Below are 15065 nucleotides of genomic sequence, written 5' to 3'. Positions count from 1 at the left end.
GGCTCACCAGCATCAGCACTAGGGATACGAGGGCCTGGATACCCCAAAGGCAGGACCTCCTGTGAGAGCTGGACTTGAGATGCAAAGAGGTCAGGGTTCAAACTAAAGGATGAGGAATGGATGCTGTCACTCTGGGCATGTGGTGGCCTGGGAGCGGTGGGGGTCTGAGCTGCTGGGTCCCTCCGCGTCACAGCAGCTGATGGGGCAGTCAGTGGGAGGCATCTTGGAGGTGGGGCCCTGGAACCTCAGTGCTTGCCAGGCTCCTCAAGGGATAGACATGGCCCACACAATTGCCCACCTGCACGCAAGCCCGGGTTTGGCAGTCCTTCAGAGCTTAGGGCCCCCCGAGGGGTGGGGAGGCAGTGTCTGTGTGCCTGGGCCTCCTGGGTGGGCTCAATTCACCAGGGAGTCTGACCTTGCTGGTCTGTCTGGGGCAGGGCCGGGTGAGGCACTGGGCAGGGCCAGCTGCTGCCTGGTCCTCACCCTGTGTGAGTGGCGGGTGGGGGTGGCGGCTGCGTCGTTCCTGGCTGGGAGCCCAGAGGAGTCTTTTGTAATCACAACATGATCTCGTGTGCTGAGCAGTGCTGCCGGCTGGGAGAGGCCGGCAGAGGCCTGGCTCCCGTGGCTCTGTAGCTCCAGCGTCCCTCTTGCTTCTCTCCTGCTCTGGCTCCCCCAGGGCTGCTCTGGAATTCTCTCGGTGCCCACTGGTGCCATGCACCCAGCTGTGAGTGGCACCTTGCCTTTGGTGGCGGGGGGGTTGGGAGGGGGGACTTCTTAGGGCTGGGAGGAGGCCGGGACCTGAGGCAGCTTCACTCTGGGGGCAGCTGGGGACAGCTGGGCCTGGGAGGAAGAGGGCTGGACCGGGCTGGCCAAGGCCTGGGGAGGCACCACAGCGCAGACCCTGCAGTTCAACCAGGCAGACCTGGGATCCCAGGCCGGGCCTGCCAGCTGAGCGCTCTCCTGCCCTGGCGGCTCAAGCCTCCCAGCCTCCGGATGCTGGGCCCATGGGGAGGCTGGGCCCAGGCCTGGTGAGCGAAGGGACAGGAGAGAGAGCCCAAGATGGAGCCGAGGCCCTCCCCGCCTACTTCTGAATACAGGAGCCAAACACCTCCCTCCTTGACCACACGAATCCTCTGGCAGCTTCCCAGCCATGGCAGGTTCAGCAGCCAGAGCCATTTATATCTCCCATGCAGGCTGTGGTGCTCCCTGGGGAGCCGGGGGAGGGGCAGCCCACTGACCTGGGTGTTGGGGTCCCATTTGAGGCACCCACATGGAGGCAGACAGGCCCTACAGAAAGCCAAGTTGTACTCTCCTTTCTTCCCGAGGACCTCATGGGGTTGTGGGGGGTAGTGGAGTTTGTTTCTTGGCTGGGTGGCTGTGAAGGTGAGGCAGCGGCCTGTGTCTCCTGCCCTCCGCAGGGGCCTCCCAGAGCTGCGCCCCTGACCAGCAGGCCCGAGGAGAAGGATGCTGAGCTGGACCGGAGGATAATCGCCCTGCGTAAGAAGAACCAGGCCCTGCTCCGCAGGTACCAGGTGAGTAAGCCGCAGGGCCTGATGCCTCAAGGGTGCCTGCCTTGCCGTCTGTGACTCCAGGCCTGGGGCTGGCATGAGGGTGAGCTGGAGGTAGGCCCCCTGTATTCCTGGGCAACCTGGGTGGTGGGTGGGGAGCCCTGACCTGTGTTGACCCTGGGCCCTCCACTAGGAGATCCAGGAAGATCGTCGGCAGGCGGAGCAGGGGGGCATGGCTGTGACCACACCAGGGTTGCTCTGGCCCGATGGCCTCAGTGTAACCATCAGCCAGGTTCCTGGTGTAAGCCTTCCCCAGGGAGACAATATGGGGGGCAGGTGGGGAGGCCCAGCTGCCATGGGAGGGGTGCCCCTCTTTGCCCCTTCCCTACTGTGCTCCCAACCTCATGCCCCCGGGGCCACTGCTACTGATACATGAAGGCCCTCAGCCCTCAAGCCCTGGCTGCTCTGACACCCCACACTCCACCGCCTTCAAAACCCTGCAAGAAGTGGGAGAGTTGGGGCAGAGGCCAGGTGCGGCGTCTGGGAGACAAAGCCTCAGTGTCTGAGTGATCGCCCCTCCCGCTCAGAGCTGACGCTTGGCTGCTGTGGCATCTGGGGGTGGGGGGTTGGCTCCCAGGGCAGCCCTGGGATGTGAACACCCAAGGGGGTCAGCATCCCACGGGCATTCCAGGGAGGGTCGGGCTGAAACCTGGGCCTGGGGACACCACCAGAGGGCTCTCACTTGGGTCCTGTCTGGAGTTGCCCATGTGGCCCGAGGGCACAGGCCCCTCGTCCTGCAGGAGAAGCGGGTGGTCAGCAGGAACTGGGCCAGGAGCCCCCTGGGACCCGAAGCAGCCAGGGAGATGCTGGACGTTGAAGACCTGGACAGCTGCACGGGTGCCTTCTGCCTGGGGGAGCGGGTGGATCTGGCTGTGACCATGGAAAACAAAGCCGAGGTGAGCCAGGGGAGAACGGGGTGGGGGAAGCCTAGGTGCCCGTCGGAGGAATCTTCCTTCCTGGCTTCGGCCCCACTGTCTGTGGTCACTTCCCCCAGGCCAAAAGGATCGTAAGTGAGAAGCCCAGCAGAACCCAGCCACCGCAGGGGGCGGACGGGTCACCTGGAGGCGGTGGAGGCACTGGAGGCGGTGGAGGCCGGAGCTCCCGGGTGCAAACGGCTCTGAGCTCGGATGCTGCCCAGAAGGTGTATCTGAGTGCGCACGAAGAGGATGTGACTGTGGCTCCCCGCCTGCAGGGGGCAGAGAGACCCCACCACATGCGTCTCCCTTGTGTAGGCGCCCAGCCCAGGCAGCACCTACAGGAATCCTCACACCTCCTACCTGTCTCTGGCCACGTGGGCGTGGGCTGGGCAGTGAGAGACAGCTGAGGCCGGAGATGTGACCCTGCCCCATGCTCTGACTTAGCCCTGCAGGTGGTAGCCTGGGGGAGGTGAGCAGGTGGGTGGGACTGGCCATGTGCCAGGTGTGGCCTCTAGGTGGCAGCAGCCTCTAGTCCTTGCTCTGCGGCTGGGTGACTCTCCCACCCCGGCGAGTCTGCACACCACTGGTCACAAGCTGGTGGATTAGTCCCACTGCCATTCCCAGTTTACAGAGGAGAAAAGGATGCACAGAGAGGTCTAGCTTCCTTCCCAAACACACAGTTGAAACCATGCCTGCAGTGGACACAGCCTGTTAGAGAATGGCTAGATCTCATTTGTAGATGGGACACAGAAGAGCTTGAGAGAGGAAGGGTTAGTGGAGTCTCCGGCGGTCCCGCTTTCTGCCTGCCCCCTCGAATGTTCTGCTTGTCTTCTCCCTGAAGGGTGCACGGGAAGCCCGGAGTCCAGTCCCGCCACAGCCGGTCCGGGCACCCCCGGAGGTGGGCTGGGACTATGCTCAATGGAAGCAGGAACGGGAGCAGACGGACCTGGCCCGTGTGGCCCGGCACAGAGACGCACAGGGTGACTGGCGCCGCCCGTGGGACATGGACAAGGCCAAGCCCACGTGGGTGGCAGGGCTGGGCGGCTCACCTGCTGCCATGCATGTGGGTCTGGGGTCGGGCTGGAGGTACCCTCCCCAGGATGGACAGGGCCTGCCGCTTGTGCCACCTGGACAGGCTTTGGGCTTAGGGTTCTGTGCGGACCCTGAGTCCCCCAAGTCTCGTACTGCCCTCTGAGCTGGGGCTGGGCTGGGGGAGGGAGGTGGTGTCCAGTCGCACCTGCAGCCTGACTCCCTCCTCTGCCCATGCAGGCTCCAGGATGATGGCAGTAGGTCCTGGGAAGAGGGCCCGGCCAGGGCAGGCAGCAGAAGGGGTGAGTCAGTGCCCCTCATTCCCCTCTTTCTGAGCTTTCTTGCGTCCAACCTCTTGTGCAATCTCCTCCGTCTGTCTTTCCCACTTATTTTCAGAGCTCAGAGGAGGCACAGAACCCTCCTCCCACCCTGCTCCCCCTCACGCCTTCAAGCCCACCAGACAGTGTGAGGAGGTCCAAGGGCAGACTGCGCTATGGGGCCCCTGGGGTGAGGCGCTGCTTCCCAACAGGGAAAGGAGTCTAGGGGCCCCACCTCTGAGCATAGATTCCGCTACCCAGCCAGAGAATGGCCAAGCCAGCCCAGGAGTCACCAGCAAACCCACGACTGGGCCAAGGGCCGCTGTCTCCTGGAGCAGGAAGACTGTGTTTCCACCTTGGGCTCCTTGCCACAACACCCTGTCCCTGCCTCCATAATCCCCTTTAGGTGCTAGAAGCCATCGGAAGCCACAGCCCCCGTCACTGTTCACTGATGGAAAAGGTGAGCTGGGAGAGGGGGAGGGACAGGAGGCTGTTGCATGATGTGTCAGTCCTATGCTCAGGTCCTTTTCCCTCCTTGGATGTGTGGACCATCTCTTGCAGGTCGGGGTGGGCAGCCTGGCAGGCCTTCGGTGGCACCAGCCACAGGCAGCAAAGCCCGGGGAAAGGAGCGGCTGACCGGCAGGGCCCGAAGGTAATGAGGGACATGGTCAAGGCCGGTATCTGGATGTCCTGGTTTCCTGGACTAGCACAGATCCAGGTGCCCACTCGGTCCCTGGGCCCCTGCCTCTGGGCTGTCTGCTGCTGCCTGGCTCAAGTTAATGAGATGCTGGGCGAGGCCAGCAGCAGAGGCAGCCGCAGCAGCAGTGTGAGCTGGTGCCCAGGGAGGCTGGCGGTAATTACCGGCGTCTACCTTCCCCTGGGAAGTGAGGTGCGCCTTTCCCAGGCAGTGCAGGCAGGCAGGGACACGTCTAGAGTCCCCCCCAGAGCTCTAGGTGCTGCAGGCCTTGCCGTAAACAGCAGCTGGGGACCTGGGAGGGGGCTGGGGACAGAGGTGTTCAGAGGAGATGGTGGGGTTAGGGTTCAGTGGGGGATCAAGGTCAGGCTAGGAAGGACAGATTCTGGTCTCATGCTGGCCTGGGTCCCATTCTGAGCCCCTCAGACGTCAGCTTTTCCCTGGGGGCTAGGCGTTATAGAGGGGGTGATGTGAGGGAGACAGGGGCTGCATGTGCTGTCTCACAGGTGGGATTCAAAGGAAGACACAGAGGAGCGGGAGAACCAGGAGGTAGGTCCTGGGGCTTCCACACAATGGGTGACAGGTGGTGGGGGACCCAAGCCCTGAATTTGTCAGGGGGCTGAGCTATTCTCCCATTTCAGGAGAGCCAGAGTGCCAGGAAGGCTGTCAGTGTGGACCAACCTGCAGACAAGCAGAGCCGGGTGCAGCCAGGCAGGCTGGGGAACGCTCCAGCCAGCAGCCCAGTGCCAGTACCTCCTGAGGGGCCGGAAGAGAAGTCAGGAGCTCTGGCAACCAGTCCTGCCCCTGGCTCTCCACATTCGGCTGACTTGGTTCCCCTAGACCTGTCTCGAGGAGCGCCTAATAGCCCTGGGCCTGGGGAGAGCCCGTGCATGCTCAGCCCCGGGCCTGTGATCCAGGAGAGTTCTGCAGCCCAGCCCGATGGTTCCCAGCAGCTCCCGGGGTGGACTGAACACTACCAGACTGAGCTGGAGGGCCACGCATGCTCTGAGCCTCAGAAAGGAGCAGGCCCCCTGGGACCCAGAGAGGGCAGGTCTGGCAAGGCCCGGGCCCAGCAGACCCTGGTCCTAAGGAGCAGACCTCCCAGAGGGACTGGCCAGAGAGGGAGAGGTGCAGGAGACAGGGGCAGGAAAGGGGCCCCCGGCCCTGCAGGAAGATGCTGAGCAGAGCAGCTGGGAGCTGGGGGCCGGGTCAGGGAGAGGAGTGCGCAGTGTTGCCTGTGGCCTGTGCCCCATCTGGCTGGGAAGGGCTGGCACAGTGATAATGTGAGGGCAAGGGACTGCTCCCTGGTGGGCAGGTGAGCTGGATCTTGGCATCTGAGGCTGGTGAGCCCTGAGCTGGGGCTACCACTGCCCAGGCCATGAGCCTTCTTCACTGTAGTGCCAGCCTGGCTGGGTAGCACCCACCACCTGGCTCTGCTTCTCAAGTTGTCCTCCAAGGCCTGGTTTCCCTCTCCAGCTCAGGCTTTGGGGCCACAGTCCCAGTTCAGCACGAGACCTCAGGTCAGCGTAGCTACCCACCCAGAGCCTTTTCCGACACTCCTGCCATGCAGCTGGGTGACTGACAGTCCCAGGCCGACAGGATGGCCAGGCCAGCAGAATCATGGCCATCACTTGCTAGCCTCCTGCCTCTGGCTGGGGCCCAGAGAGAGGACATAGCTGGCGGGGCCTGGGATAGGAACAGAGGAGTTCGGGCTTTCCTGTAAAAAGGAGGGAATCTCAGGGTAGCCTTCTGTCTGATATGGGGTGGTGGGGTCGGCTGGGAGGGGACAAGCTCCTGTTACCAACAGCGTGGTGTCATCTCACGAACCCTGGATGGAGATGAGGGCCTGGCTCTTGCAGCGTGGGGTCATTTCCTGCCCTCTAGACTTCCTCTTTGCCACCCCTCCCCCACAGGGGCCTTGCAAGAAGGAAAGACTCGGAGAAACAAAGCAGCTCACTAGATAAACAGTGACTCCAACTAAGGCCCCATCACAAGTTGCCTTTCCCACGTGGCCTCTGTTCCCGCCCCTCCCCGGAGGCCCACGTCTGAATTACCCAGACTCTGCACAAGCTGTGGCTTCTTCTCAATTCCACCAGCATTTCCTGCGCACCCACTGCCAGCACTGCAGCTGGTGGGCGACGGTAGTGACTTATAGGGGGAGGGAAGGGACCCAGTCATCCAGCAGCTCTAGGCTGCACAGCAGACGCTGCTCTTGGCCCATGGAGGGTCTGGACCCTCAGAGCGTGGCCTCCGTATACAGTCCTAGTTTGGGCTGCTTCACCCTGGCTGTCAGTCTCCCCTCCCCAGTCAGCCTCATGGATTGTGGCCACGTGGGGAGGGCGCATGTCTTCAGCAGCTTGCCCTGGAATGCCGTGGGTAATGTGGGTTCTGATTCAGCCTAGGGAGTGCTGAGAGCCAGTGTTTCCAGTAGGCTCAGGTGAGGCCCATGCTGCTGGGCCACACTTTTGATTGGTAAGGGCTGAGACCAGGCCAATGCTAGGGCAGCTTGCTGGAGTCTCAGCAGTGCTCCTTCTGTGGGGTGTGGGCTTCAAGCAGGCTGGAAAGCTGAGGCTCCCAGCAGGGATAGGGAGTAGGGAGGTAGGGGGGGCGCCAGCCTGCCAAGGGCACTGTGTGGGCGCTGGTGGGGAATGGAGCATGGTGAGGAGGGTGGAAGAGGTCAGTGTGAGCTTGGTTAGAGGAATTTTGGAAAAGCACAGAAACGCTCCCGTGCATCTGAGACCTGCCCAGGCTGGGATGAAAACTCAAGGCTCAAGTTTTCCTCTTGCCTTCCAGTTACAAGTGTGGGGCTTTGGAACGTAGCCGGGGCCTGAGCCCGATGATGATGATAATGAAAGATGGGACTGGGTTAGAGCAAAGGATGGGGTTCAGCAGGGGCAGAGCCCTCTCATTCGGGAGTCTCCAAAGAGGCTGAGCTGGAGAATGGAACCCTGAGCTTCACAATCTGCTCCCAAAGCCCCGAGCTGGAGCTTACAGGGCAGACTCCAGACACGTGTGACCGCAGGATAGGGATGGAGAAAAGGGGCGAGGCTCGGGTCCAGCCCTCACAAAGGGACCAGAGCAGTGTGCCCCAGGGAGAAGGGCTGTGGGGAAACCAGGCTTCCCTCAGTACAGTGACATCTGGAAGGACTTAAGGATGTCACAGGGAATGCAAGGGTTTGCAGAGAATGGAGAGTACAGTGCAGGCAAGTGACACAGAGCTACTGATGGAAAGGCAGGCTCAGCTGTGAAGAGCAGGAGCTATGGTGGGTGTCCCTCAGGCCCCTGCAGGCTGCGGCTCTAGGACACAAGGCGAAGAGGCAAGTGTTACTAGACCCATCCCTCCCTGTGCCAGACCTCACGGCTGTTGGGGAGCTGGTTCCATCACCTCTGTGCTCCTGGGTCTAAAGGTCAGGCTGAGAGCCTACCTTCCAATTGGATGCCTCTCTCCTTTCTGTTTTTCAAAGACGGGAGGACTTCACACAGCCGGCAGGGACCCAGGCCTGAGACTGGAGGGCAGGCTGGGCAGAGGCTCCTGTGCCAAAGCCATCTCACCCTGGCAGCAGAAGGTACAGCCGAGCAGTTTACAGAAGGGCGAGCAGTGGGGTGGGACAGCACAAGTCCAGGCACTGCAAGGGACAATTATCTGCAAAAACACAGCCCCCATGCTGTAGGCACTGCCACCCGCAGCCTGGCATTTGGAAGGTATTCAGTGAATACTGTGGAATAAATCAAGTAGCTGTTTGGTGTGACCTTTGTCTGCTATGTTTTCTAACTTTCCCTTTTTTCTCTGGCTTCATCTTCAACTGGTGTTTGCACTCTCTTAGGGAAAGGGAGGGCTGCCTGGGTACTGGTGACTCAGTCCTTTGTGGGCAAGTGTGCCCTGGGTTCCCAGGGAGTGTTCTCTATCCTCAGTGCCTGGCCTGCCTACCTGCATGTTGCACACAGCCTCTGCCAGCCACCTGTGCTCCTCTGGCCTTCTGCCCATATTGGTTGCCCCTTCACACCAGGGCTTCCTTGTTCTCCCCGCATTTCCAATGTGAGTTTGCTCCAAGCCTCCTGAGCCGGATTCTGGCCACCCACAGGCGCCACATGCCCACATGTTCTTAGGGCCAAGGGAGAGGCACTGGGGCTTCTTGGAAGCAGGGAACCCGGAGCCACCCACCAAAGCACCGATCTGGATGATTTGACCACTAGTCAGTTCCAACCCTGACCTTGGTCTTGTAGACACAAACAACAGTAAAAGAAGCCACTAGCTCCCCATGAAGAACAAAGGAAGTGGCCAAACTCCCAAGTGTCTGTATCTTCTAAATTGGGAGTAGGGATTGTCCAGGGAATGGGAGAAACTAGAGATAATATTTTACTTCGGAGTCCCTTATCAGTGTGCATAGGCTGTGCAAGGCCAGTCAGAGTGCTTCTGAGAGAGGGCTGACCTGGGGGCCCAGAGTCCCCCAGCCCCTCCCCAGACGGAGAGACTGTTCAGGCGGGCGGGGGAGGGAGTGCAAGCAGCAGCAGAGAGGACTGGAGCCTGCTTGATCTCCCTGTGTCTGCCGGGACCCACGTCACTGCCTCTCATTAGGCATCCACTTGACGCCGGGAAGTGAGACAGCGCAGACCTGGCACCGGACAGAACAAACGTGGCACCCACCACTCCTTTTAAGGACTGGCTGGAGAAGCAGCAGGCCCCGGGGCGGGAGGTGAGGCAAGCACAACAGTACCTCGGCCACCGGGCGGGGGGAGGCGGACAGGCTCTTGGCGCCTGGGCCTCCTCCCTAACAAGCTCTCCGGGACAGGTCCTTCTGCAGCTGTCAGAGCTAATGGACGATGAGGCGTTCTGCAAACTCTGGGGACATAGCGCTTCCTCCTCCAGCATGGCCACTGGCTTCAGGCAAGAGAAAAGGGGCCACAAATTGCCTTGATAACTATCTGTTAAAACAGAAATATCCCAACCTTATGTTCCAGATCTGAGGGACAGGCAGGCCCAATGTCCCTCAGCTATTAGTAAGCATGCCCTTGGCCATGGGGAGGCCTGGGGAAGGCAAAATGACAGGCTCCACTCTCTGAAGGACTCATTGCATGGTCTGGTGGGGCTTGAGGGACCTTGGTCTGGACAAGTTCCAAGACAATGCCAGAGGCTGCTGGGCAGGGCCCTGGTGGTATCCTGGGCGTGGCCCCTTGTTCACACTGCCTTCCAGGTGTCATGTGTCCCAGTGGGGCAGCAGAAGGGAAGGGGAGATGTTTAGGCTGTAGTACTTGGTATGTGCACACTGAGCTTTTATACCCCAGGTCTCAGGGCCTGTTCCCACCTACTGTCTCATGAATTCCCACTTGGTTCTTGGTTGGCAGAAAAGAGAGGTCAAGAGCTCTAACCCACACCCTCGCTGAGTTGCCAGATTTCCTATCTCCCAGCTGGGTGGTCCCGCCTAAGAACACACTGCCTCCCCAGCTCAGAGATCGGCTGCTGGGGCTCTCAGCATTGCCTGCACTATGGGCAGAGTGGAATGAGGCAGCTGGCCTCCAGGACCAGCGGGGGAAGTGGCTCCCAACCAATAGGCAGCAGAGAATGGTTTGCTTAGAAGGGAGTTCTTGGTCATCAAGCCAGTTGTTTTCTTTCGACAAGCTGGTCTGGGTGGGGAACTTGTGAGATTCACTTGGCATATGAAACTGGTAGTTCTTCCATTTGTCACTGTGGTTTATGGGAAACAAGCCTTAGGATATTAGTTGAGAATGGTACTGTTGTTTAATGGAGAAGCTAGTTCCAAAGCAGATGGTGAAGATAAGGAAATAGGCCAATGTAAGGAACACTTTGCGTGGGCATGACTCTAAGTCCTTGGGGCCAAGAACCGTGTGGTAATCCTCTGGTCCCTTACGTAAGGAACGCTGATGGGATCCAATGGGCCCAGAGAGACCAGGCTGGTCCCTGACCTATGGTCCCTGACAAAAGAAGAAGGCAAGCCCGAATCCCCAGGCTTGGAAATAGGGACATAGAGGCCAGAGGCTGCAGCGGTATCCCCACACCATCCACCCCTTGAAATCCACTCTAGGCTGTGGATACAGGACACACCTGAGGATTATGTTGGGGACCCCCAATGACAAGGTGCTTGGTCAGGTGACCCCCACACTGGCAGAACCCTGGCTGTGTGTCGCTGGCCATGAATAAGGAGCCAAACTGGGCAGGCCATCCCTCTCCTCTAGTTGCAGAATCCTGATCCCAGAAATATCCTGCATTCTTGCAGGCCAGAGAGGGGAGGAGCTGACCATCATTTTTCCTCTGAAAGACCTGTTAGCCTTGAAGCAAGCCAAGGCAGGGGGCGGGCCAGCCGTTAGGCTCTCCTTAGAGGAACAGGTACAAACAAGGTACTCTCTGTTTTAGCATTTCAAAATAGCTCAGAAACACTCGGAGTGCCCTAGGGAAGCTGCTCACTCTCACCTGCCCACCCTGAGGAGAGCCCTGAGGGAAGAGAAGCACCTGCTCACTCCTCTGCAGGGGCAAGAGGCAGTACCTGCACGACCTCAGGCTAAAGGGCTCCCTGGTTCCCCCAACGCTCCAAATTCTCACTTCCAAAGGAAGAAGTCCCTTTCTTTAAATTCAGGCACAGTTTCTTCCAGCGCATGTGGGTACCTCGGAAGAGTCCCCAAGTAAAGCACACTAAGAGCCCACCTCGCCCCCTTCACCCAGCCCTCCCTGGGACTCCCCAGTCAGCGGCTCCTGCAGACTGTGCCCAACACCTGTACTCAACTGCTGCCCAGCGCTCCCTTCTCCTCAGCCTTCCCAAGCCCTCACACAGAAAGCCATTGTGTAGGCTCAGGAGGGAAAGAAAGGCAGGGCGGGATTTTTCCTTGCCTCCCTGCTGACTACAAGGTGAGAGAAAAGCACAGCCACCACCCCCTAACAGCTCTGGGCAAGTGCAGGCCTCAGGGGGCCCCAGCAACACCGGCTTCTCACTCCAGACTTGCACTGGGCAGCATTGTTTAATAATGAGTGAGCTTCATGGCTTGCTGCGTATTTGGCAGCACAACAAATCCTTCATATTTGGTGCTTTTTCATCCACATGTCATTTTTGTTTGTTCCGAGAGGGGAGAAGGCCTCACCTTTAAAGCGACCCATGCCTCTCACCGACATGGCTCCCTCACCTTCCTCTACCGCAGACCAAGTTTTGGCCAAGCACCGAGTTAGTCCTTACCACAGGGGCCGGTGGTCTAGAGGTGAGGTTGTGGTGTGACGGGGTGGCCCTCGGCCAGCTCACTGCTTGCCGTCAATCTTAAGGTTCAGGCTGCCGGGGCCCTCTGCTCCCTCAGCCTTCTTCAGGCTGCTGAGCTAGAGAGCATTGCTCTCCTAGCCTCACGACTGCTTTCCAGGGAGGGTGGGCTCTGCTGCCCCACACTCATCAATCCACTGCAGCCACAGGGCAAGGCCGACAGCTGGCCGATTGTTTTTTCCTGGGAAACCGATTCCTCCGCACACTACCCATCCGTCACATGGCAGACCACTTAACCCCACCAGCCACTGTTCTTTCCCACTGCATGGGCGCACATGGCAGGAGGGACCATCAAGCTTACACGGCTTAGGCAGCGTTCTTAGAATGTATTTTTGTTCACCTGAAAAATAAAACTTTTAAAAAATATACAGGACTTTTTGAGTACAGGTGTGTCTCGAATGGCTGAGTTATAAATAATTGTCTCTGGTTATGTTCACGGCTAGGGCTGGAGCCAAAGTCCCGATCCCAGCGAAGGCTTCAGGGAGAGCGGAGGTCAGCAGCTGGCTCTGCGAGCGATCGCCGACAGGCTGGCCTCTCTGGTCCATCCCCAGGCAGGTTTCAACAGTCCAGAAAGCAGGGATCAGGAAGGGGACAGGGGACTGGACACCCAGGTGTCTTCCTGTGAGTTCAAACGATTCTTGGAATAAGAGATCAATTTACAAATTATTAAAATATAGGACTAAAAATTCACACAGTAAATATATAAATTACAGCTATTATTGAAGTTATAAAGTGGCATTTTGCAGTTCTCTCTCTAGTCTTCCCCCAACCCCCCAAAAAATGTATGCAAAAGGTCTTTCAGTTTCCTAAAGGCTGAAGTCTGGGTCAGCTGCTAAGAAATGTCCTCTTGGCCAGAGAGCTTGGGGGTGCTGCTACAGCAAGCTGGGGGGCTGGAGCAGCTCAGCTCTGCTGCTGTGCCCACCACAGGACACGGCTCCAAGTGAGTCTGTTACCCTGCAGCCCGGCTCAGAGCTGCAGTGCGCCAGAAGGCTGCAAAGACAAGCTGTTTCAGGACTCAAGGTGGGTCTGGTTGTCGTCTTAAAAAAAAAAAAACAAGAAAAAAGTGCTTCATTTTCCAAAAAGGAAACACAAAAGGGCCTCATATCTTGTCACTACCTGATGGCAAGAGGAAGTGGAATCTAAGGAGCGCAGTCGCTGCCCCAACGCTGTTGTCTGTATGCCATTTTCTGGTGCAGCTGTAGGCAGCACTGACAAGCCCGCTTCCCCTTCCCACGGCAGGGTTAGCAAGACACGGATGCCAGGCCTGTCGGCCAGCCTCTTGCCCTTCTGTCCTGGAACCACCAGAGAAACCAACCAGAGTTCTCACTTCCAGATCTTGCTCCCTTCTCCATGGAAGGGCCATTTTTTTTTTTTTTTTTTTTATCACCACAGGTTCAGGAAATGGGGAAAACCAAGGTGAATTAAAAGCTTGAGTGGAGCAGGGTGCAATGTTTGGGGGGAGGGGTAAGGGGAGGACAAAATCTAGAAAAAGAGAAGATCTTAAGGAGCAGGGCGGGGGAGGGGGAAATGCCATGCTTGCCAGCCACTCTTAGAAAAAACACCTGCCCTTGTGTGATCGGAGGGCAGCTATGGAAGCTGGCTGTCCGGCTGGTCCCTTCCTTTCTCCCTGGTCCTTGGCCAGACACTTGAGGCTGCAACAGAAAGCCACTTTGGTTGTGGATGCTGGGACGGGAAGACAGTGGTGGTATCAGTGCACTCGCCAGGGTCCCTAAGCTGCTTTTACTTCTAAGGCTGTCTGCCGGCCAGTCAACAGCGTGCCATGACTCCCCACTTCTGCCAAGTTGGAAACCTCTCTCTCTCTGAAAAGAAGGGGGAGGCGGTGAGGAAACAAAGCCGGGTCCTGGCCCTTCTGGCTAGGTGTGCTTTGGGAGGGGGTGGGCACCCACAGCCCTTGTTTGCTGCCATCAGTCACCCAGGGTTGGGGAGGGTTCAGGGACTTGCTGCGGCTACAGCTTGAGCTGCACACGTCCACAACTCTAAGTAGAGGGATCTCTAGATTCAGTGCATCTCTGGCTTGTGTGACTAGGTTGCCGTACCTGAGCTCCACTACTTTTTGATGCCCTCCTCTTGGGGCGAGAGCTTCCACTTATTAAAAAATTAAAACAGAAGGAAAAAAAAAAAAAGCGAGCCCAACAAGCTGTCTCCTTCCCCGGCTGGGGAGCCGAGGCAGCCCTGCAGGAGCACACCAGAGCAGGAGGTGCTGAAGAAGGGTTCCGTGGCTGGCTGCGGATCTCCAGCACCCCTCACCCCAAACCCCCTGTTGGCTCAGGGTCCTGGTGCGGAACTGTCCTCAGAAAGACCACACAGCCCGAGTCCCTGGTGAATCGCGGTCCCTCGGCTGCTTACGATCGGGCTGCAGGCCACAGGGTGAGCGGGTGGGCTTCCAGGGAAGTGGGAGCCATACCGCCCCCCGGGTTCCCCGTCCGTCCACCAAGTCCAGCCTCCAGGCTTGGAGAAAGGGTCGTTCCCCGCCGACTCCCCCCAACCTCCCCAGCGCAGAAGGGGGTTCAACGACTCCCAGGCACCGCCGCTGCCTCCTCTTCCTCCTCGTCCTGCCCCCGCGGCCGCTCGAGTGGCGGGGCCGAGGGACCGCGTGCAGGGGGCTCCGGAGGCGCGGGCTGCGCCGCCTGCAGCGGGGGCGCGTCGCGCGGCGCCTCGCGGCGGGACGATCGGGTGGTGGTGTTGGGCCCCGCCGCCGCCCCCGAAGTCCCCGACGGGCCGGTGGCGTTGGAGCCGCCGGGGGGCGGGCCGGAGGCTCCGCCCGAGGTCCCGGCGCCCACCGGCTGCCAGATGAGGCTGTAGTAGACGGCGAGGACGATGGCGGCCAGTGACACGGAGAGCACGTAGGCGAACACGGTGGCGAGCCGGACCCACTTCTTGTTGGTCTTGGCCGCCATCTTCGCCTTCTTGTCCCCGGTGTAGGTGGCCGGCTTGCCCCGCTCGGCCGGGGCCGAGTCGCGCTCCTTCATGGGGGGGCCCCGGCCTTTGCCCCGGTGCTCCACGGCCCCGGCTGGAGGGGGGCCTGGCGGCCCTGCGCGGACTGGACAGGGGCGGCCCGGCGCCCTCGGCTCCCGGCGGCTCGGGCGCTCCGCCGCTGCCGCTCCTCACGCCGCCCGCCCGCCGCCCGCCACCGCGTCGCTGCGGCCGCCGCCGGGGCCTGGGCCAGTCACCGCCGCCAGCGCCTCCGCCGCCGCCGCCCCGTCAGCTGCTTCCCCGCCGCCGCCACGGCCCAGGCTGCCACGGCCGCCCGGCTCCGCGTCCCC

At 59.9% G+C, this 15065-nt stretch overlaps 2 protein-coding genes across 2 annotated transcripts; one reads left to right on the top strand and one right to left on the bottom strand.

Annotated features, from left to right (window-relative positions):
• Window positions 1-558: 558 nt before the first annotated feature.
• CCDC9B (coiled-coil domain containing 9B) lies at window positions 559-7478 on the top strand. The gene is made up of 11 exons (XM_040969711.1): window positions 559-724; window positions 1419-1532; window positions 1702-1809; window positions 2309-2464; window positions 2563-2709; window positions 3327-3508; window positions 3755-3816; window positions 4238-4291; window positions 4393-4483; window positions 5032-5074; window positions 5167-7478. Exons 1-11 carry the CDS (start codon window positions 713-715, stop codon window positions 5704-5706), a joined length of 1509 nt encoding a protein of 502 aa, XP_040825645.1. The 5' UTR covers window positions 559-712; the 3' UTR covers window positions 5707-7478.
• A 4609-nt stretch (window positions 7479-12087) lies between these two features.
• On the bottom strand, window positions 12088-14863 carry INAFM2 (InaF motif containing 2). The gene has a single exon (XM_040969306.1). The coding sequence runs from the start codon at window positions 14769-14771 to the stop codon at window positions 14310-14312; it is 462 nt and encodes a 153-aa protein (XP_040825240.1). The 5' UTR covers window positions 14772-14863; the 3' UTR covers window positions 12088-14309.
• Between the last annotated feature and the right edge of the window lie 202 nt (window positions 14864-15065).

This window comes from Ochotona curzoniae, unplaced genomic scaffold, assembly GCF_017591425.1.
Source record: "Ochotona curzoniae isolate NIBS_2020 unplaced genomic scaffold, NIBS_Ocur_1.0 scaffold_4701, whole genome shotgun sequence".
NCBI lineage: Eukaryota > Metazoa > Chordata > Mammalia > Lagomorpha > Ochotonidae > Ochotona > Ochotona curzoniae.
The sequence above is the reverse complement of the archived record's forward strand: the minus strand, read 5'-3'. Positions and strand labels throughout refer to the sequence as shown.

Bases quoted from the DNA above. Each gene is read 5' to 3' on its own strand.
- CCDC9B (XM_040969711.1), top strand. The intron at 3,509-3,754 runs GTGGGTGGCAGG...CTGCCCATGCAG, and splicing joins ATGGACAAGGCCAAGCCCAC to GCTCCAGGATGATGGCAGTA. The intron at 5,075-5,166 runs GTAGGTCCTGGG...CTCCCATTTCAG, and splicing joins AGGAGCGGGAGAACCAGGAG to GAGAGCCAGAGTGCCAGGAA.
- INAFM2 (XM_040969306.1), bottom strand. From the start codon at position 14,771: ATGAAGGAGCGCGACTCGGCCCCGGCCGAGCGGGGCAAGCCGGCCACC.